Below are 20975 nucleotides of genomic sequence, written 5' to 3' on the forward strand. Positions count from 1 at the left end.
TTTATCCTGTACAGACTAAGTTAGCTACCCCGTGAAGCTTTTCAGCAGCGATACTGGGGCTGTCCATTCTGTAAAGCAGCGCCGCTGCTCTGAGCCCCGATAGTGCCTCCCACGTGCTACTTGAAAGCCGTTAGTAGCCCCGCGGCGGGTTTAAGCTGCGGGCCGCTACCCAGGCAGGGCAGGCAGCAGAGAGCCGTGCTCCGGAACTCCGCGGTCACCGAGAACGCCCAGCTGCCGGAGGGAGGCCGCGCGCAGAACGAGGAGCTTCCCGCCAGGAGAAGCTTCGGGAACGGGAACAAGGGAGAACTTGGGTGCGCCCCGCCCCCAGGTCTGAGCCCAGCAGCTTCCCAGTCCCGCCACCCCGCAGCGCTCATGGGGGCGGGGAGGGCAAGGCATAGCGAACAGCGAACAGACACCCCTAGGCCCCAGATCGCCAGGCAGGGGCCCGAAGGTAGGAAGCGACAGGAAAAACTTCGGGGACATCCGCCCCCGTCTCTCCGCGCCCAGCCCAGCCCAGCCCAGCCAACCCCTCCTACCGTGGAGCAGCGCGCCGCCTTGACCGCCCCTTACGAACCGATTAAACCAGAGAGTTGAGACGTCCAACGAGACTAGACAAGCTGCCGGAAGTACATAACCTCGCCCCACCCTGAGAGACATTCTGTCGCTCACTGCCATTGACTTTTATCCCCAGCGTCCGCCCCAATAGTCTTCTGCACATGCGCTCAGCCGGGCCCCGGAGCTCTGGCTCCTCCCAATGCGGAAGTGAGAGCGGTCCTGCCCAGCGGTGCCACCGGCCTTGGAGCGAAGTCCGACATGGAGGCGGCGGGAGGCGGGTTCTTCGCCCGCGGTCGGACCCGCCGTGCCGACACTGTGCGGCTTCGCAAGAGGAAATCTGTGCTGTACAGCGCTGCCCCGGGGCCCGGCGGGGAGCGGGGCCCAGGTGAGGGGAGGTCGAGACATGAGAAGCTCGGGGGGCGGGCTGAGGCTGGGCACGCGGAGCTGTAGGAATCGAGCTGCATCTCGCTAAGCCCTCTGACACCGAGAGGCGATCGAGGAGGGAACTCCGCCGCTTAGCAAAGCACCGCTGCACAGGGCAGGCTGCACCCCGGCGGCTGCTTGGAGGGTTGTGCATGGCGCGGGGGAAGGGGCTCCGTGCCCACTCCACCAAGCTCTTATTAATTCGGCGGGTGGGAGGAACCCAAGAGATTTCTTAGTTACTCCAAGTTGAGTCGGCAGCAGGTGGTTCCTTCAAGGGGCGGATCGGATCGCGGGAAGCAGTACTTTCCGAAACACTGCCCGCACCCCCAACTCCTTAAGGCTCCAACGTGAGATACACCATTTGCAGGAGATTGTGTACTTCAAAATTTCGCATAGATATACTCCACTGGACTTCATTGTTTCTGATAGGGTGCACCATGTTATCGCATTAAGAAAAGTGGCATGTTTATCAAGTCAGCTGCTATTAAAACCTAATATTTTATTTTTAAAAGTTTCTAGCTCGCATTTATAAAGAAAAACTGGAGAAGTTGCAGCTAATGGCATTGAAAGGGAGTAGCCTGAACCCCTAGTCACCACCAGAGCATATTAGTCCCTTACTGGTGTCTTCCTAATTACTGGGAAGAAAGAGGCTACCACAGCTGACTTGAAGCAGAGGACTCTGAAGAACATTGTTTACCACCCCTATTGTTTACCACTTGTTTTTTGGTTGCTCCAGGTGTCATCCATTCTTTCCTCACCATTCTTACATGCTTTGATCAACTGTGAAATACTTATTCTTGAAACTTAAATGACTGCACATGAGAGACTAACCAGTGAAATGAATACTTCTCAACCAATTTTTCAGGTTCTGAAAAATCAGACACCACTATAGCAATTACATTCAGTTCATGTTTACAAACTTGAGCTAGTGACTTACTTTTAATTTGTTTTAAAGTCAGATTCAAGAGAACAAGACAGCAACTTTTATTTTTTAAGTTAGAAGCTGGCTGTGGGACAAATAAATCCAAAGCCATTAGCTTTTTCTTCTAATTAATAACTGTCTACAGTACTTGTTTGAAGTTCTCACTAAATTCAGTTTTAATCTAGCTTTCTGTCCTTCAGTCATTGTTGATTTGGTGAGATAGTTTGTAATCATTTAAGGCTTCAACACAGGATCAAACTAGAGACAGAGAAATGATGCTATTAAAAAGCAAACTGCAAATGGGTCATAATCCTTTGTCAAAACTGCAGTCATTTTAAGTATGATGTATTTTTCTTATAATGAAAATTGTTCAAAAGTGCTACCATATACAGTATAATTTGCTATAATTTTAAAGAGAATGCCTTTGTTCAGTGATGATCAACAGCCATATTATTATTTCAGTGACTTAATAGGGACTTTCTTCAATTTAATATTTTTCTCTCTCAGATCTTATTGGTGAAAACATTTATTTGGTCTTATTTACCATAACTCTGCGAGTACTTAACTGCTTTTTAGTCCAGACAAGCTTTGTTCCAGATGAATACTGGCAGTCGCTTGAAGTTGCACATCATATGGTTTTCAAATATCCTTTGCTTTTTGAAGTTAAAATTAGTGTCATCTTTCTAAAACTGAACTATGTGTGCTCACTTTCTTTCATTTTGTAATAGTGTTCTCAGGACAATAATTACATCAGTTTGTGATGACTTTTTTGCCCCAGTAATATGCTCACATTCACTCGGCTCTCTCTCTCTATTTCCATGCTTTTACTTATCTTAGTAACTAGAGATGTGAATGGGTAACCAGTTACACGGTGAGCATCACCCTTAATAGATGATCCTTACTGGGTAATGGTTAAATGTTACCTGGGAGCAGCCTCTCACTCTGGCCCTGCGAGGCTGCTGGCTCTCAGCCTGCACGGAATCGGAAGCAGCCAGGCTGGAGCAGCCCCTGCCCATGGTGCAGGGACCACTCCAGCCTAGTGGGCTAGAATGACCCCCTCCACCCAGCCCTGTTTAATCAGTTAACCCGTTAAACGTAATCTTTAACTATTAGTAACTTTCCTGGAGCTCTGTCACTATAGGTTTGACCACCTAGTCCAGCACCGACAGGTGCTGACCCCTGACACCACTGCCACCAGCCTGGCTGCACACAGGTTCAGCCAGGCTCCTGGCCACTGGCCCTTCTGCTCACAGCCTGGCTAGGCTCTCCGTCTGCCAGCCCTGATGCTGTCAGCCTGGCCAGATTCCCAACTGCTGGCCTCGGCCCCCCTCCCCCCCCGCCACTTGCAGGGCTCCGAGCTGCTGGGGCTCTCTGGTCCAGGAACATCAGAGAGATGTAACCTGTACCACTGTCCTTGTTGGGTAGAAGGAGTGTTAAGCTAGGGATGTCCCAGGCAGTGAGATATTAATAGGATCATTGGCAGAAATCACTAATAGAAAATAGTCTCAGAGTAGATTTTTAACACAGAATCAGGAAATCCTGAGAATAAGTGGAGCACTAACAGGAAAACACTGAGTTCTTTATATATCCTTAATATTACTAATTATGGCTTCTTGACTTGGGAATGGGCAGAAGGTTTAAGGGGTTATTCCTACCCACTATTCTTTGCAACTATCTACAGAGTTTTACAGCTATTGGCAAAGGATGATGTGCAGCTGCTGGTGAGTATAAAGGAAGTATTTTTTAAAAGTTCAGCGGCTACTTTGAGGGTGAAGACTGTAGGTAGTAATTCTTGATCTCTATCAAACTTCTTCAAATGCCAAAGAAGATAGTTTTGTGCCAGTAGTATAATTTTTGTCATGGTTATTTTTAGTAAAAGTCAGACAGATCACCAAAATATCATGGAAAACCACAACCTGCCCATGATTTCTATTGCAAATAAAATGAGGGGACTAAAGCTTGGGGAGGGGAGGATGGCTGACAGCGCCAGTCCAAACCAAAGCTGTTGAGGTAAGGGATGCAGTTACAGAAGTACCATAAAGGCATGGAATCCATGACCTGCGTGATTAAATCTTATCCTTAGCCATTAGAATCACAACACTACTTGCTTAGTAGCTCTTTAATTAAAAGCTTATTCTGGCTACATACTCTAGTACCAGGTACTACAAAAAAATAACTAACAGCTGAACAGAATCTGAGAGTAGGTTTTTTCAAAAGCACTCTGTACTGACATAACTACTTTATTTGAAGACAGTGAATTAAACTGCCATTGATGTCATTAGAAGGTCAATTTACATCATTTTGGAACAGTTTTAAAAGAGCTACTTGGAGTTTCTGGAAACTTTCAATTGAATGTCAGACTGGCTTTCTTTGGTTTTAGTAGAAACTCTGGACTCCTCTTTCTCTAGGACTATGGTATTTAAAATAGTAAGAGCTTTTCATCAAAACATGCAGAAACAGTAATATTTCATCATGTCTTTCATTTCCTCAATGGATTGATGTTTTAAAAATCTAATGTTACATAGTGTAGTTAAACTTGTGAGTTAATTGGGGTTCCAGAAATAAAGGTAAGACAAATAAGGACTTTTTTTGTTTTTTTAATATAGATTTGGATCCCTAGACTTGTGCAAGCACTTCTATCCGCTCTAGCAGATGTGAAGCTTTACTCATTTGTGAGACACCTAGAAAATGCAGAAACAGCAAAGTGGGTGGTGAGTCTCAGCCTTAAGTATATCTTACGTGTTTTGTAGTATTTTAGCAGTGTATTGCAGTACTTAAGAAATGGTTAAATGGTATTATTCAATGTCTGAAAGGTTTTAAACATAAGTGCTATCGCCACTTTCATTAAAAGCTATAAAAATACCATATTAACACTTCCCTCCCATCCTGTTGTTCATAATTGTTTTTAGTATCTTTGCCAGTTGTGCTCTTGGTTTACATGGTATTGCTGTACCAGAACTCTAACAAACACCATGGAAACTGTTCTCACCATCTTTGCTCTTTTCTACTATCCACTGGAAGGCTCAAAGACGAGGAGAAGGTGAGAAAATGTACACATTAATAAGTTTTGTAACCTTTGACTGGAATCATCAGAATAAATGCAGCTGTTAATATACTACTTTCTGTTCATATATGAACTTCTGCCTTTTGTTGTTCTCCCTCATGTTTTACTTTTATCTGCACAAATGCACAGACTTCTGAATTTAGAAAGCTAATGTGGATGATAACTATTCCTCATGCAAAGGCACAAGTCCAGTTAATGCTCATGGCAAGACTGTACAGATGGAACACAGTTTTTCATCTGCCAAGAGGTTTTATATTGGTTCCAAAGAAGTTGTTGGGGATGGGACCATATGAAACAGAGTTTTGGGTTGTTGGGTCAACTAAGGGTTAATCTGTGACCAAACTGCAGCTGTTTCAATTGCCTAGTGGAATAATAACGGTGGTTATAGCTGCACGTGGAAGCAGGAGACAGTGGTGGGTATGTAAAATTACTACTCTGCTGTTCCTCATATCAAACCCAAATTATTACCTATGGGGGACATTAATTTCATCTTTAGGACAGTGTAGAGGTGCTGAATTTGTGAGACTTTAGGAAGGACAGAAAAGCTGGTCACTCAAACAAAATATTCAGAATCAACATATTAACTAATTTCGAACTGAGTAATACTCTTTAAAAAGCCTACACATACTTTCTAACAAGATATGTAGTCTTGCTTTGTTTAATTTACTACAGCTTTTTCATAAAGCAAGCCAATAAGGAAGTGTTTGCACCTAAAGATTCAAGGTTATAGGCAAGAGCTGTGTATGGAAGTCTGCATGCTGTACTTGCCCAAAAGCTTGTCTGCATTATACGCTTCAAGTTGATGTTAAATCAGCTTACCATAGTGACTTCATAGCAATGTGTGGACAGGAGATTATCTCCTGTCAACTACCCTTATGCTTCTCATTGAGGTGAAGTCCTAGAGTTGACAGGAAAGCAATCAGTGGTCAACTTACCGCATCTGTGCTAGATGCAATAAATCAATCCCTGCTGGATCAATTGCTGCCCTGGAGATCTGGTCCATAGTGTTGACCTGCCATAAGTCACTGCCCAGAAACCTAGTAACATGAAAAATGTGGTACTTTTGTCACATGGGACTAATATCTACTATATATTTTAGAAACTTTATTTTTCTGTGTATGAGTTCATTTCCTCAGGAATTCCTTTTAAGCTGTAAGAGCTAGGACCACCAAATTTGGTATGAAGCTTCTTCTTATCATAACAAAGCAAAGTAAGGGATTGATTGTACCACGATAATAGGATGTGTCTAGAATTCAATTGTTTCTCATAAAATGGAAAGGGGGGAGGGAAGTCTGTTAAGGACATTATACTGTAGAATGACCACAGGGGAGCAGCTAGGGACCAGAAATGGGGACTAAGCAACTATAACCGCATTGGGATGGCCAGAGTGGAAAAAGGGACAGGTAATGTAATATGTATTTGAGAGTTTGTCTGTTTGTATGTCTGTTCATTAGCTGGGCAATATGCATCATTCTCCCAGCTATGCCCACTGCAGCAGCCATGTACAGGTGCTTCTCACTTGGTCCCAAGGTGCGGTGGTGAGAGAGGGCTGGTGGTGTCCTCTTTCCCCAGGGCAGCCTGCATGCTGACCCCCTCATCCTCAGTACCACCCCAGGATGGCGATTGAAATGAAGAAAAATAAAACTTACTTGTGTTAAGGAACTGAGCAACACTGGATAAACATAGTATAATATAATGAAAGAGCAATTACTGTACTCTGAGTGTTTCAATAACACTTTTTTTCGTTTCCAGTTGCAAATATTTAACTTGGGTAGCACTTGCATTTATTATTCGTCCAACTGCTATAATTCCATGGATACCTTTGGTACTTTGGCATTTCTGGCAAGAACAGAAGAAGGTAGATCTTGTTCTATACGGCTATATTCCTGTAGGGTATGTATTTTATTAATTCAGTAAATTATGACACTCTGCATAATAAATAGTATCTAGTTTAGGGGACAGTGACATACACAATTGCAGATGCAAGCTAAAGAAAAGTGTAATTTCTAATCTAAGCATTGACTATGTTAATAATCAAATAGCTTTTTCTTGATTTTTTTTTTTCCAGATTGGTCACTCTAGTGCTTTCTTTAATAATTGACCGTGTATTTTTTGGTGAGGTAAGTTGTCATATAACGTCTTGAACTAAATTTAAGCATTTTAAACACATTTTTACTTGGACAGATGATTCCACACTTTCCTTATTCAAGAGTTATCACTGTCTGATTTGATATCTGTATATTCTGCTTTTGGCATCACCTCTAATGTTTTATACCCTACAATCATATGAGTATAATTTTAGCCATTAATATCTCTGATTTTAATTCACTAGAATACCACTTCAAATAGGAAGCCACTGTAGTGTTGGTACTAATTCACTTATACTTAAGTGTCAATGTTCAGAGATATTTGCATGTTAATTTAATGATGCACACAGTAACTACATTAGTATTCACTGCAGCATATCTTGTGTTGTGGGAGAGTTGTAATGTTAGTTAGCTCAGCATTAATTTCTATTAGGATGGCTCATTTGTAGTGTGTTTGGTATTTGCTGCCTAGGTATTTACAGATCCTAGTTAAAGCTGTTGGTGAAATTTCTCATTTCTGACACTTGTTAGCATGAAGTATTCAGCAGTGTAGCACTTACCATCTATAAAAGCAGCTTTTGTACATTTTCAATTATGTAAAACAAAGATTAGTAAAAGCTCTAAGTTATATTCTGACTGTGTTCAGTTTTCATGCTGATAAAAATGCACAGCTTTGTGTAGGAAGTTTTACAGTAATATGGGCAACAATTATCCATACATTTAAGACGGACACACTTGGCAAACTTGATGTTACCCATCTAACCCAATGTCATGCAATATATAGAAAAGATTTTTTTCCCAAGCTAGAGCCACTACAGATATAACTGAGAAGTGTTAGAGCAGTAGTCTAGAGTGCAGAAGAGAATTCTGAAGGGTTTAAAAGGATGTATAAAATATTTAGGGTAGGATTTTCAGAAGTGCTCATTGAAGTAAACAGTAATTTAAATCGGAGCAAATTAGGCCAATTCTGAACAATTTTGAATATCCTGACCCTGGTTTAAAAAAAAAAAACCCTCTGTGGATAACCTAGGTCTTATTTAAAGGATTCACTAACTGTAAAAGGTGAGCCTGTACTTTTTATGGAAGCCAGTGACCACTTGAGACTGTGTGCAGATTTTAAAAACATTTCACATTTTAGTCTTGTTCAATATGAGGCCTGTTCTGAATGACAAATGTAAAAATCTTTCTAATTTAACTGCTGAAAGTAACTGAATTGCTTTTACAAGCAACTTTTTTCTTTAGAATATAAAAATCCTTTAATGTTGGTGCTGCATAACTAAGTATGCCTGCTGCTATCTAATATTTTCATACTTACCACTAATTATTTTTTTTGTAATTTGCAGTGGATAATGGTTCAGCTGAACTTCTTGAAGTTTAATGTGCTACAGAATTTGGGAACATTTTATGGTTCTCATCCTTGGCATTGGTACTTGACTCAGGGATTGCCCGTTATTTTGAGCACCCATCTACCTTTCTTGATTCATGGCTGCATTCAGGCCCCAAAGAGGTATCGGATCTTTCTGGTGGTGGTGGTTTGGACAGTACTTGTATATAGGTAAGTTCCCTTAAACGTAATTAACTTTGAACCAGTCACATTTTGATAGACAAAGTTATGCGTTTAACTCTCTTAGGAGAAAGTTTTGAGATTAATGGAGAGAAATTAATTCAAATTTGCAGTGTCCAATGAATTACAAAAAATATTCAAATATTTTGCAAGAAATTAGTCAGTGGCATGACAACTATTTAACCTTGGTCCAGTGGCTTAATGAAATAATTCTAAACTGATGCTTACGGCACAGTAAGGGTGCATTAACCCAACACCTTTACCTCAAAATAAGCTACACAATTTGATCTACACAAATTGCATAGCTTATTTCAAGGTTTTCAAAATAATTTGTTTCAAAATTTGGCACTGTTTACACAGCACCACATTTTTTAAAAAGCGCTATTTCAACGAATCCCTTAACCTTTGTGAAATGAAGGTAACAGGGATGCCGGAATAGTGCACCCATTATTTTGAAATAATGGGCACATTTAAAGAAGTGGAATAGCTATTTTGGGATACTGGAGTTATCCCGAAATAGCTCCGCTGTGTAGACATAGCCTAAGTGATTAGAGAACAGATGGGACACTGCAGCACAATTAAAAACTTCTTTAAATTACTAAAAGGTGTTTGCTTTCAGCAGCAGAATGAGCTTTGTTTACCTCAGGCCTCTTAAAAAAATTACATTCCTTTGTTTAATTTCACACAAAATTCCTGAAATCATCTGTAAAGAATTGCACGGGAAGCAATTCAAAGATTACTACAGTATAAAAGTCAGTGCTATGTCAAATAGTGATAGAAATGTAGCCGTGTTAGTCTGGGGTAGTTGAAGCAAAATGCAGGACAATGTAGCACTTTAAAGACTAATAAGATGGTTTATTAGATGATGAGCTTTCGTAGGCCAGACCCACTGCCTCAGATCAAATAGTGGAAGAAAGTAGTCACAACCATATATGGTTGTGACTACTTTCTTCCACTATTTGATCTGAGGCAGTGGGTCTGGCCTACGAAAGCTCATCATCTAATAAACCATCTTATTAGTCTTTAAAGTGCTACATTGTCCTGCATTTTGCTAATGCTATGTCAGTGTTTTTGTCATGTTGACAACAGCCAGAGATTAAGGTAGTGGTTTGCAGGGGATTCATTTGTTCAGACTCTGCACACACAACTCACTTCCATAAAAAGGTGAAACGGGCGACTCTGATTATTTAAATATCAAACAGCATTCACGATTAGGGATGTTAAATTTAGATTAACTTGCTAATTGAATAGTTGATGCAGTTTGCATGGACTATACGATTGGTTGATAAGCATGCCTCCACCTTTAAAGTATAGCAACAGCCCTAGGGCAAAAGTGCTGCAGGGAGCATCGGGCCAGCAGAGAACTCAAGTAGTTCCTCACCGGCCCCATGCTCCCCACAGTGTTTCAAAGCAGCAGTGCCACATGGAGCCCAGGGTCAGCTGGGGACTCAATCTCCAGCTGATCCCAGGCTCCATGTGGCTCTCACTCTTTGAAACGCTGCGTGCATTGGGCTGCATGCAGCATTTCAAAGCAGCAGCGCTGTGTGGAGACCAGCATCTGTCCCCGAGCTACACGCCACCCTGTCGCTTTGAAGTGCCCCCTTCTCTCTCTCCACCCTCTTGCTGTCTCATTCTGATGAGTTGACTAGAATGTCGATTATCCAATAAGCATTTGCTTATTGGATAGTGGACTAGTTGTTCACATCCCTATTCAGGACCCTTCCCTTATTTAAGAACATGCTATGAAATATAAAAAAATGTAAATGGGTCACAGTTGTGACATCAGTTGTCAGTCCAAGTCAAAACTCAGAGATGCAAAGATTGTTTTCAACTACCTTGCACTCTCCCAATCCTGTATATCTCCAGTCCCTTGAAACAATTTCGTCTAATGCCCTGGTCATGCTCCCTGCACTACTGGCATAGGAGCCAAAATTATACATAACTTGGGGATTGGGTATAATGGGCTGAGCCTCCTGTGACTGACTACGCAAGTTATAGCACTGTATGGGGTAGCAAAATGGTACGCAGCTGTCCGAGCTTAGATGAATCTTGTTCCATACTTGTGTTGGGCCCAACTTAAAAAAAAAAAAACTAAGCTTTGATTCACTGAGTACTTTTCCTCACTTGGTAATATGAACAACAGCTTATGACAAGGTAACAGTCTCTCCTTAAAGGTGGCATCCCTGACCATATGTCAGTCAAAAGCCATTGATGGATCTACCCTTCTTGAACTTACCCAATTCCTTTTTGAACCCAGTTATAGATTTGGCCTTCACAACATCCCTTGACAAAGAGTTCTATAGATTGACTGTGCATTGTGTTAAGTAGGACTTCCTTTTGTTTTAAACTTGCTGCTTATTAATTTAATTGAGTGACACCTGGTTCTAGTGTCATGTGAAGAGATACATAACATTTCCTTATTTACTTTCTCTATACCATGCATGATTTCATAGATCTGTATCATATCCCCCACCTTTGTAATCTTTCTTGATAGGGAAGTTGTTCCATACTCCTAACCATTGCTGTTGTCCTTGTCTGTACTTTACCACTTATAATATCTTTGAGGTGGTGAGACTAGAACTGCACACAGCATTCAAGGTGTAGGAAGATCATGGATTTATATAGTGGAATTGTGATATTTTTCTGTCTAATTTATTCCTTTCCTAATGGTTCCTAGCATTAGTAGCTTTTCTGGACCATTGCTGCACATTGAGCAGATGTTTTCAGAGAACTATTCTCAATGACTCCATGACCTTTCTTGAGTGGTAACAACTCACTTAGATTTCCTCACTTTGCAGGTAGAGTTGGGATTGCTTTCCTATGTGCATTACTTTGCATTTATCAGCACTGAATTTCATCTGCCATATTGTTGTCCAGTCACAAAAGTATCAAAGTACTAATCATGGTCTACATTTTAATATGACCATTACCGGAGCATCAAATCACCTATCTATAGGTAACATTTGATTCATGTCACAATAGTAGTCAGGTATGGTATTTATTGTACTACTATCTTCATGGAAGTACAGGGACTAACTGCTCTTCTTTAATCTCTCTGTTGGAGGCAATTGGCATGTTAGTGAAATTCTTGGAAAATGGTTGTTTGTTTGCATCTTCAGCACACTGCTGTTTTCTAAAACTCTATTATTTGAACATCCACATTATCTGAATCTCTTTTTCATCCACCATATATTTCATGCTGGGGGCAAGGAAGAGATTCAGATAATGCAGTGGTTTGAGAAGAAACCCCACACAAGAATTACAAGGAAGAGGATTATTACTCAGTTTTTTAAAAATCTGTTAAAGCTGTCTTTTCTATTCCTACATGCTGTAAAACAATGACTTGTCAAACTCTGATTCATGTAACTTTATTTCAGTAGTACCATCCCTCTTTTGTTACAGCACATTGAGCCACAAAGAATTCAGGTTTATATATCCAGTACTGCCATTTTGCATGGTGTTTTGTGGTAAGCATTTGGATTTTAAAATTGTGTGTGATTATCCTTCTGCAGAAAATTGTTTACATGAAATATAGGCTTGCTAGTCACCAACTTTTTAGAATTAGCTTTCTGTTCACTTAGGGTGTGTCTACACAGAAGGGCTTAGCTCAATTTGTGTAGCTTATTTCGAGTTATTTCACGATAGGTTATTTTGAAATTGGGAGCATCTACACAGCACTTATTTCAAAATAGAGCACTCTTCTTCTGACTTTACTCCTTGTACAATGAGGGTTACAGGAGTTGGAATAAGAAGTCTTCCTGCTTGACAGTATTTTGACATTTCGAAATAACTGCTTGCTGTGTAGACACTGACTAAATTATTTTGAAATAACACGAGTTATTTCAAAATAATATTGCTGTGTAGACATACCCTTACAGCCCCACCAAAACAGATTGAATCATAGGGTCAGGAACAGCTGCTGTCGAGATGGACCATTAAGTGTTATGTCTAAAGCCATAAAAAATAGTGACTCTAACACTTGGATTTTCAACAGCACTACCTTTCAGAAGAATTTGTACTTTATTTTCCATTCATCCCTGGTTCCTCAAAAATACTGGGAGAGAAATGCCCTTAAGGTGGTATCCTTTAAAAAGAAACTGAGCATAAACCTAGCCTGTTCCTGCCCTCTTACTTGTACAGAATTTATTGTATTCACATTTACATTTAAAGGTGATCTGCAAATGAAAAATTATACTTGTCCTTTTTAAGTGCTTTATGCTGTAAAAAGGAGGCTTGATTGGATATTATTTTAAAAACCTCTTACACTTGTGGTTTTGCCTAGGCTGGAAGAATGACAATAGGACACTAATGAAATATGACATGACAGAAGCCATGAAAACTAAGCTAAAATACAGAGAACAGATGTTTGTGGCTTAACAACACACAAAGCTGCACCAGTTTAATTTAAACAGCATTATTTAAACCTGGGCAACCCCATATGGATAGTCGTGCAAATCTACAGATATCCACTTGATATCTACAACTCATTTTTTACAGACACGGATACCAATTTTGTATCTGGACCAGGCTCCATGTAGGGAAAGTCTTACTTCAGCTTAAACCAGGCTTATTTTGGTTTAGTTTACGTTAACTAGAAACAATTGTCACTAAAACAAACCTGATTTAAGCTTAAATAAGAGTGTCCACACTGGAGCTGCCCTGGTTTAAACTAAATCAATTTTTAAAAATGATTTAAGATGAACGAGATCAACTTCTGCTTGTAGACAAAATTTTAGTCAGCAAAAAAAGCAAGATGGTATAAAACTTCACAACCAACTTAACTTCAGTGATTAACCTTTTCAAGAAAGGTAGCCTTTAATAAAGGCAACACCCATCATTATAATTTTGAAGGTGGTTGCTGCTTTCCCTTCATCCCACAGCTGCTGAAGTATTGCTTAGCACCTGACCCCATTTTCCTTGCTACTGCAGGAATTTATTTAGAATACAGTTCTGTGCTTCAGGCCTTCTAATGGGTTGGCAATACCAGAGTGCCATATTACTGACACTAGAAAGTATCATGTACTCTGGTCCAACTCGGGACTCCTAAATCAGACACTTCAGTGACAGTCTTTTCAGACTGATTCACTGTCCTCTTCCCACACCATGGAATTCAATATAGGTCTGGAAAAATTAAGCACTGCTGAGATAAATCTGCCCTAATTGCAGCTCTGAACCAAACCAGGTTCAAGGACTTGATGTTGCACCTCTCTAACTTTAGAGTATGGAATCCATAGGAAACATGCCCCTTTTTATCCAAACTGGAGGAGGCAGTAGAGAGTTTCCTCCAAGCTGCATGGCCATGCAGGTGCTTGAGCTGCTATGCACAGAGCTGCTGCAGGCAGGTGAAGGGCTTCTCCCCCAGCCACAGCAGCTCTCTGCTGGGGCCAGAGAAGCACGGCCTTTTCAGGGGGCCTACTGGGGAATTACTGCAGTGAGAGAAGCATGCCTCTTCAGGAGGTTGCGGGGGAGGAGGTGTGCTCCTCTGCTACACCAGCATCACTGGAGCTGCCATGGACCAGCAGAGAGGCCCCCTCTCACTTGGCCCATAGCTGCTGCAGTGAGAGGACTACGGGAGCCTTCTCTGTGGACAATCTGTACCCAAAACCCCACATTCCCAGCCACAGCCGTCCAACCCTTGCCCTAGCCTTGGGGCTCCATATTATCCCCAATCCTAAACCCACCCCCACCACAGATTATCCATGTTCAGAATGAATTTTATGTGCACTAATATGGAGGGATGTCTTGCATCATCTCCATAGTGATGCTCATAACAAAACATTCTGCACATGGACATAAAAATGAGGAAACCCTGGTGGACAATGACTTTCAATCACGAACTGTTTTGCTTCTAAATTAACCATGCCTAATCCATTTTCAGTAAGCTCTGCCTATCAAAAGGCAGTTGCAACCCAACACTTACCTATCTGCTTAATCATTTTAAATTTCTCATTTTAGGATATTCTCTTAAACAACTGAAAACATGGAAGAAATCAGCAATAACCTTCCTGCTTGTATCAAATTTACTCCCAGCCCTATACACTGGATTGATTCACCAACGTGGCACTCTTGATGTAATGATTCACATGCAGCAGCTCTGTAACTATTCTAATCAGTCACAGACTTCTGTCTTTATAATGATGCCATGCCACTCTACTCCTTTTTACAGGTAATAACGTAGCTAATAGAATATGTAATGCTAAATCTAGTCAAGCATACAATTTTTCCCCTCAAATAGATTTAATTATTTGAGGGATAATGTGCATCTATTGCCACACTGTTCAGTCTGTATTAATTCTATATGAAATAAAAATTAGAAAAGTGATTTTTTTTTATATTGTTTATACCATCCAGCACCTACATTTTTTCCTATTTTACCAAAACAGCTTAATGTGGAACGTATGTGATGGTCCCATATGTTTACATTGTTTCATTTTGTTAAATATTGGAGCAGGAGTGAAAAACTTTGAGTCCAAATTTAATGTTCATTTCCTTGACTTCTGCTATGCGTAGCCAGAACTGTTATGTAGGACTTAACTTTTACATAACTATGTAATATTTTGATTACATATTTAAAAATTAAAGGATTTATATAGTATTTTCAAAGTGTGCGCTGCTCCAAAGGACTGAGGTCACTCAGGATGGTCTCTTTGCCATTAAAATGTAAAATAAATCAAATCACTTCTTATGAATCTCTCAGATTACAGCCTCACTCACTATTAGCACTTCATTTTACTTTTTGTATGCTTATTTGAAATAGAGGTAAGAAAAGCAATATGTATTTAACACAGACAAAAATCCTACAGATAATGGGAAAATAAGAGAACAAGAAATTTTATGGGCTACATAGCATCCTAAATTGAAATTAAGATCTAAATTGATCACTGGATCTCTACCATTTGTCTTGTTTTTCCTCCTAGCCATGTTCACTGTTCTCTACCGATGAGATTCCTTCAATGTCCTCCAGACCTAACTGGAAATGTGAGTTATCTTGATGAAGCAGATATATTTTACTCGAATCCACTCAAGTGGCTTAATGAGGAATTTTACAATGGTACATTACCTTCTCATTTGGTGGTCTTCAGTGTGCTAGAACAGGTATGTTAATTGTAAATAACTTTATCTAGATCAAGCTAAGAGTCCAAATTTACACAAGAAATAGAAATGAATTGTAATTACAGCATTGAAAATTATTTTAGTCTTTAAATATATATATGACTTGAACATTTTCCCAAAAACACAGCACTTACTAATCTGTCATTGTAGTGAAGGGACAGATCCTAGATAGGGGATGCATGGGAACCTTGCAAATCCTTCATGCCATGAAGTACTGCTGTAAGGCAACTATCTTCAAAAGCAAGTTTGAGATGTATGGACATAACCTACACCATTTGCTCTGAATGACTTTATGGGCATGCAGTGACCAGAGCAGCCAACAAACAGAATTCCTTCCCCTTCAACTCTTCTACAGAGTCTATTTTATTAAGGGTTTGGGGTGGATTTTTTGGGGGGTGGAGACAGGCAAGATTTCACTAACAAAGGGTTTCTTACTATGACATGACACTACTGGTATTTCTCCTTACTAACCTCCATAGGTAACTGAGGGGGTTAGTTTCAAAGAAATTTAGGAACACGGTGCACTACCCTACTACTATAAAATGCCAGACTGTTTGGAAACAAAAGTGTATTTATTTACAGGAAATATCATCGTTTCTTGTTCTAAATGGTTATGAGAAAACTGCTACTATCTTTCACACCCATATGCCTCAAGGACGAATTGGAAGCCACATCTATGTGTACAAAAGAAGAGTGAAATGAAGCATGCCTTCAAGATCAGTTTCTGAACTGGGACCAAATGAAGTCAGTATTGTATGGTGGTGCCTTGGTTAAATAGCCTTCTAGTACAGAACAGAGGGCAGTGACACAGGAAAGTAGGTAAGCAAGCAAGTCTGGCTCAATTTATAGCTAGTAGGCTAAGGATTCTACTGGATGTAACCTTTTTAGTTGATACTTCATTGGTGAAAAAGTGGTATTTCAGTGGCAATATTCTCAGTCTTATGTCTTGGTGTTAGGAAGCAGGAAAAACAGGGTTCATCTGTCTTAGGAAATGCAATAGAGTAAATCACTTAACAGCGAACACCAGCAACAACTACCACATGACATATTGTGATTTAGAGGTGGCTTCGTATCCTCTATGGGACTTGTACATCTATACTAGATTTGCTTATAAATAAAGACTTTTACCCACAACTCCTCTTTATTTTTCTTCCACAATATGCAGATGTGCAAGAAATTTCAAGTGCATATGTCAGCTAGCTCATTAGATTGCAGCACAGCAAATTCTTCATAAGTCAACAGGTTCTTGAACCCCCAAAAAGACAAGAAGCAAGTATAAGATTATAAAACATTAACAGATGCATTGCCATAATTTAGACCTACTTTCTGAAGGATGAGATGAAGTTAGTACACCAAACGGTGTTAATTACATGTACATTATGTATGATTCGAGTATGAATTATACTAATGGAATGCAATTAAGCCTATTTTTCACACACAAGTCACAACATACCTAATTACTATAACAATACAACTACAATCAAATCAGTTCCAAAGAACAGTACAGCAACACTAGAGAAAATGCAAGTTATGAAGTTTGATGCTTTTGAATAACAAGGTAAAAATCAATCTGAATAAAGGGGAAAAAAACTTGCACGTTGCAGCTTTGTTGAAAAACAATTAGTTTCCATTGAGGATTCACTAGAAATTATCTACTTCTATCTTCCTGATTTTTACCATACACAAATTTAGTATTTGGGATCAAAGGGTAACTGCCCCAATTCAATTTCAAGATTTGCCATATGTCTTCCATTAGTGCGACCGTGTTTATGCCATTTACCTTCTCTCTTATTACGTTGATGGTGCTTCTGAGTTTGTTTTTCATGTCTGGAACTTTCAGTTTGTGTGAAAGTAGGCCTCTTAGCAGGTCGACTGCAAGGAGTAAACAACATTCGGTTAGCGCTGCTGAAAATATCTTAATAAAAGCAATTACTTACATTTTTATTATTTCACTACCAGTGCTCAAAGAGCTAAAGTTGGTGTAAAGATAAGTTTCATTTAAAAGTATGTATGTACTCACAATGTACTGAATTGATAACCTAAAGTCCTAGTTAGGGTCAGAGTAAGTAAACTCCAGTGCAAGTTTCCATAGTACACCACTAGACTTGCCTTAAAGGGAACACAGCTTTAGTCTTACCTGAAGACTTTGAAAATACGCAAACCAAGTTCCAAACAGAAACCTTTGAGCTTGTGTGTTTGTGTGTGTGCGTACAAGAACTTGTATGGAAGCCCAGGGAGTACTGTTAAATAATAGTAGCTCATCTTTCATGTTTTTTATATTAACAGAACTTATTGTCTCACATCCCACACTTGTGAAGTACAAGGTAACACTGTCTTACTTTGGTTAATATTCTTACCAGTAGTGATAGTCACAAAATATGTTTAAGAATTTAATACCTCACACAGATGTTTTAATCTCATTCAGAACTCAGACCATATTAAAACAAAAGCCCCAATAATAGAGTAAGTTCTGAGAAATTTAAGTATTAGATCTCATGTTTTAATAATCAAATGATAGGCAAGTTAAAATCTATATAAATAAAAAACAGCTAGTTAGTTGAGGTGTACATTTTCCAAAGCTAGGAATTAGAAACTACCCCTTGATTAATACCAATAAAGCACTAGCTAATTTGTTCTCTAAAAGCTAAACTGCAATAAGATGAAAAATACTGCAAATTATTTCATAAACAACAAAACCGGTAAAGAGAAGAGTGAGAAAAGCTGCAGCACAGTAGCCTAGAAGACAGACATTACATTTAACACTAACTGCTCTTGACCAAAAAATTAAATATGCTTTATTGAGAAGAGAGCAAGAAAAAGTATTACTGCCCCACTGTATACTGGGGGAGAGAATGCAACTTTTAAAAAAAAAAAATTAACATAACTTCCTCTCATCAGATCAAAGTGGACTTATTTCTCCCAAGAGGATGAGAACAAATACTTAAAATAAGTGGAATAACTCAGTTAAATTATTAAAAATACAAGCAAAATACATAATAAGAAGGTACTTATGCAGAGGAAGAAAGTGGTTACCCCTCTGTAAAATATCAATTTCCACACTCAAGGACAACTACAGCAAAGTTCAGCCACATGCCAAGCTCCAGAGAAATGGTGAAAACCTCTAAAGCTGGTAGAGTCATAGGTACTAGGACAGAACTTACTGACGAGTTATCAAATATACCTGTCCCTCCCCAAGAAAGGATTTAAGAAATAATGATGGTGGGAGGTTGTTTAAAAGTTAATTGAAACGTTATCAGTAGCCTTTATTAAAAATGGATGCAGTGTGTAGGTTAAAAAATATTACCACAGATGCTCTGGCCAGTATGCAGACATACTGTTGCAGGCAACGGTTGTTCCCAGCAGCAATACTTAATCTACAACTATTTTCTAAAGAAATCCCACCTGTTAAACCTGAAAAACATACAATGGAATCTATGCTAATATCACTTGCCCCAACAGCCAATAAAATCTGTCCCCATGAGACAGTCAATCATGTTCATAGGATTAAAAAGGGCAACAATGACACTAAGGCCTTTGGTGTCCATAAAATGAATATATGAATTTAGGAAATACTTTATAAAAACCAACCTTGGTCCGTATTGAGGTGAATTATCATAATGAAAGTAGTATCTATAGATGTATTTATCCAAATCTTCAAACATCCCTTCATTGTCACTTTTGTACTCCTTCATGTCTTCAAGATAATCCTTAACGTCACTAACAAAGTCAGTGAACAGCATCTGGTCATGAATAAAGACCCCATTATGGAAAAACTTATTAATGAAATTCTCTAATTCTCTCCAGTGATGAAAACTGTCTACTTCTTGCTGCAAATATTTTTGCATTAATTGATTAAATTCTTCAGCCCTAATAGGGTCCAGTACTTTGTTAAACAGGCTAATAAATTCCTGATGAGCGCATTCAAAAATACCAGAACAGCCCTTTAGGACAGAGTGATGTTTTCTATTACATTCTGGGTTATTGGTGCATTTCTGTGAATTAGTGTCTTTTTCAAATGTGAAGTGAGTTGATCTTTGTTTTCTTCCTTCTCTGAATTCTTTTTTCATGCTAGGCCCGCTGTGATGTGTATACTTAGAAGGATTCTCATGAGTATTATATTCCCGATAGACAGCTTTACCTTTTTTGTTTGCTTCATATTTTTTATCAGACTTCTTTTCATCAAAGATGTTTTTAGTTGTGTCTTTGAAGTGTCTGAATGTGGACTTCACAGAATCAGAGAATTTTTTCAAGTTTTCTTTCACTGCTTCTTTAGCCTGTTTAATCTTTTCTTTGTGGTGTCTTACAAACTCCTTTGTGGAATTCTTCATGGCATCAAAAGTTTCTTTAACCGAGCCAAAAAATGATTCTTTGGCTTTCTTTTTGGTTTGTCTTGTTCCTCTACTATCTTTCTTTTGTCCTTTTTCATTCGTTTCCTGCTTTTCAGTTTGGTCTTTCACTTCAACATACAGTTTTTCCCACAAATCAGAACGTTGTTGTTCAAAGTTTAGCTTCTTTTCCAGCTCTGTTAGTCTTCCTCGCAAAATTTCTATTTCTTCGTTCTCCCTCAATGTATTTTCAGTGTCTCTGTGGTCGGGTGTCTGATGAGAACTTAACTGCTCCAACTCTTCTCTTAGAGCTTCGGTTATATGACGCTCTTTGTCTAGTTCTCTCCTCAACATTTGTGCTTCTGCAAAAAGTGTCTCCTTTTGCCTAAGAAAATTATGTATTTTTTGCTTTTCCTCTTCCAAATATACCTTAAGTTTTTTATTTTCCATGGCAACTGACTCTGTACTAGTACCTTTATCTTCTACGTTTCTAATTTGTTCTCTCAACTTCCTTAACTCTTCCTGCAGCATGTCCAAGGCTTTTTCTTCCCTCTCCAGAGATTCCCTTAAGTGTTGGTTTTCTGCAGTAAGACTTTTTTTCTGAGATTCAAATGATTTCTTTTCTACCTCTGTAGAAATCAGACATGTTGCAAGGTCTTCTTTTAGTGACTAACGCAAACAAAAAAGCAAATATATTAATCTTAGAATTCATACAATTTAAACGAAGCATAACTGTGACTCTAGCACATACATTACATTAAACAACAGTATTAAAACACTTGATGTACAACTGGTCCATCAAGACTGGTATCCTAATTCTAGGAATGGCCTATGCTTATGGCTAAGATTTTGTCATGGTTATTTTTTAGTAAAAGTAACTGACAGGTCACTGGCAATAAACAAAAATTCATAAAAGCCTGTG

General features: G+C 39.2%; 2 protein-coding genes across 12 annotated transcripts in view; one reads left to right on the plus strand and one right to left on the minus strand.

Moving 5' to 3' along the window:
* CCPG1 (cell cycle progression 1) overlaps positions 1-20975 on the minus strand; it is a 98569-nt gene that overhangs the window by 791 nt on the left and 76803 nt on the right. For 7 of the 11 annotated variants that reach the window (XM_075897285.1, XM_075897283.1, XM_075897281.1 and 4 more), the window contains 2 exons: positions 19317-20722; positions 17509-17600 (listed from right to left, as the gene is read on the minus strand). In XM_075897285.1, the coding sequence (XP_075753400.1) occupies positions 17509-17600; positions 19317-20722 (1498 nt within the window). Of the gene's footprint in view, positions 1-16850; positions 17601-19316; positions 20723-20975 lie in introns of those variants that run through there. The other 4 variants (XM_075897284.1, XM_075897280.1, XM_075897276.1 and 1 more) reach the window with 2 other exon arrangements.
* On the plus strand, positions 758-16862 carry PIGB (phosphatidylinositol glycan anchor biosynthesis class B). Its single transcript, XM_075897286.1, has 12 exons — positions 758-940; positions 2408-2541; positions 3502-3621; positions 4507-4611; positions 4810-4940; positions 6717-6857; positions 7033-7084; positions 8395-8606; positions 12018-12082; positions 14571-14781; positions 15533-15710; positions 16311-16862. Exons 1-12 carry the CDS (start codon positions 814-816, stop codon positions 16428-16430), a joined length of 1596 nt encoding a protein of 531 aa, XP_075753401.1. The 5' UTR covers positions 758-813; the 3' UTR covers positions 16431-16862.

Source organism: Pelodiscus sinensis, chromosome 14 (assembly GCF_049634645.1).
Source record: "Pelodiscus sinensis isolate JC-2024 chromosome 14, ASM4963464v1, whole genome shotgun sequence".
Taxonomy (NCBI): domain Eukaryota; kingdom Metazoa; phylum Chordata; order Testudines; family Trionychidae; genus Pelodiscus; species Pelodiscus sinensis.

Bases quoted from the DNA above. Each gene is read 5' to 3' on its own strand.
- PIGB (XM_075897286.1), top strand. From the start codon at position 814: ATGGAGGCGGCGGGAGGCGGGTTCTTCGCCCGCGGTCGGACCCGCCGT. The intron at 2,542-3,501 runs AAATATCCTTTG...CTTAATATTACT, and splicing joins TTGCACATCATATGGTTTTC to AATTATGGCTTCTTGACTTG. The intron at 8,607-12,017 runs GTAAGTTCCCTT...CTTTTGTTACAG, and splicing joins TGGACAGTACTTGTATATAG to CACATTGAGCCACAAAGAAT.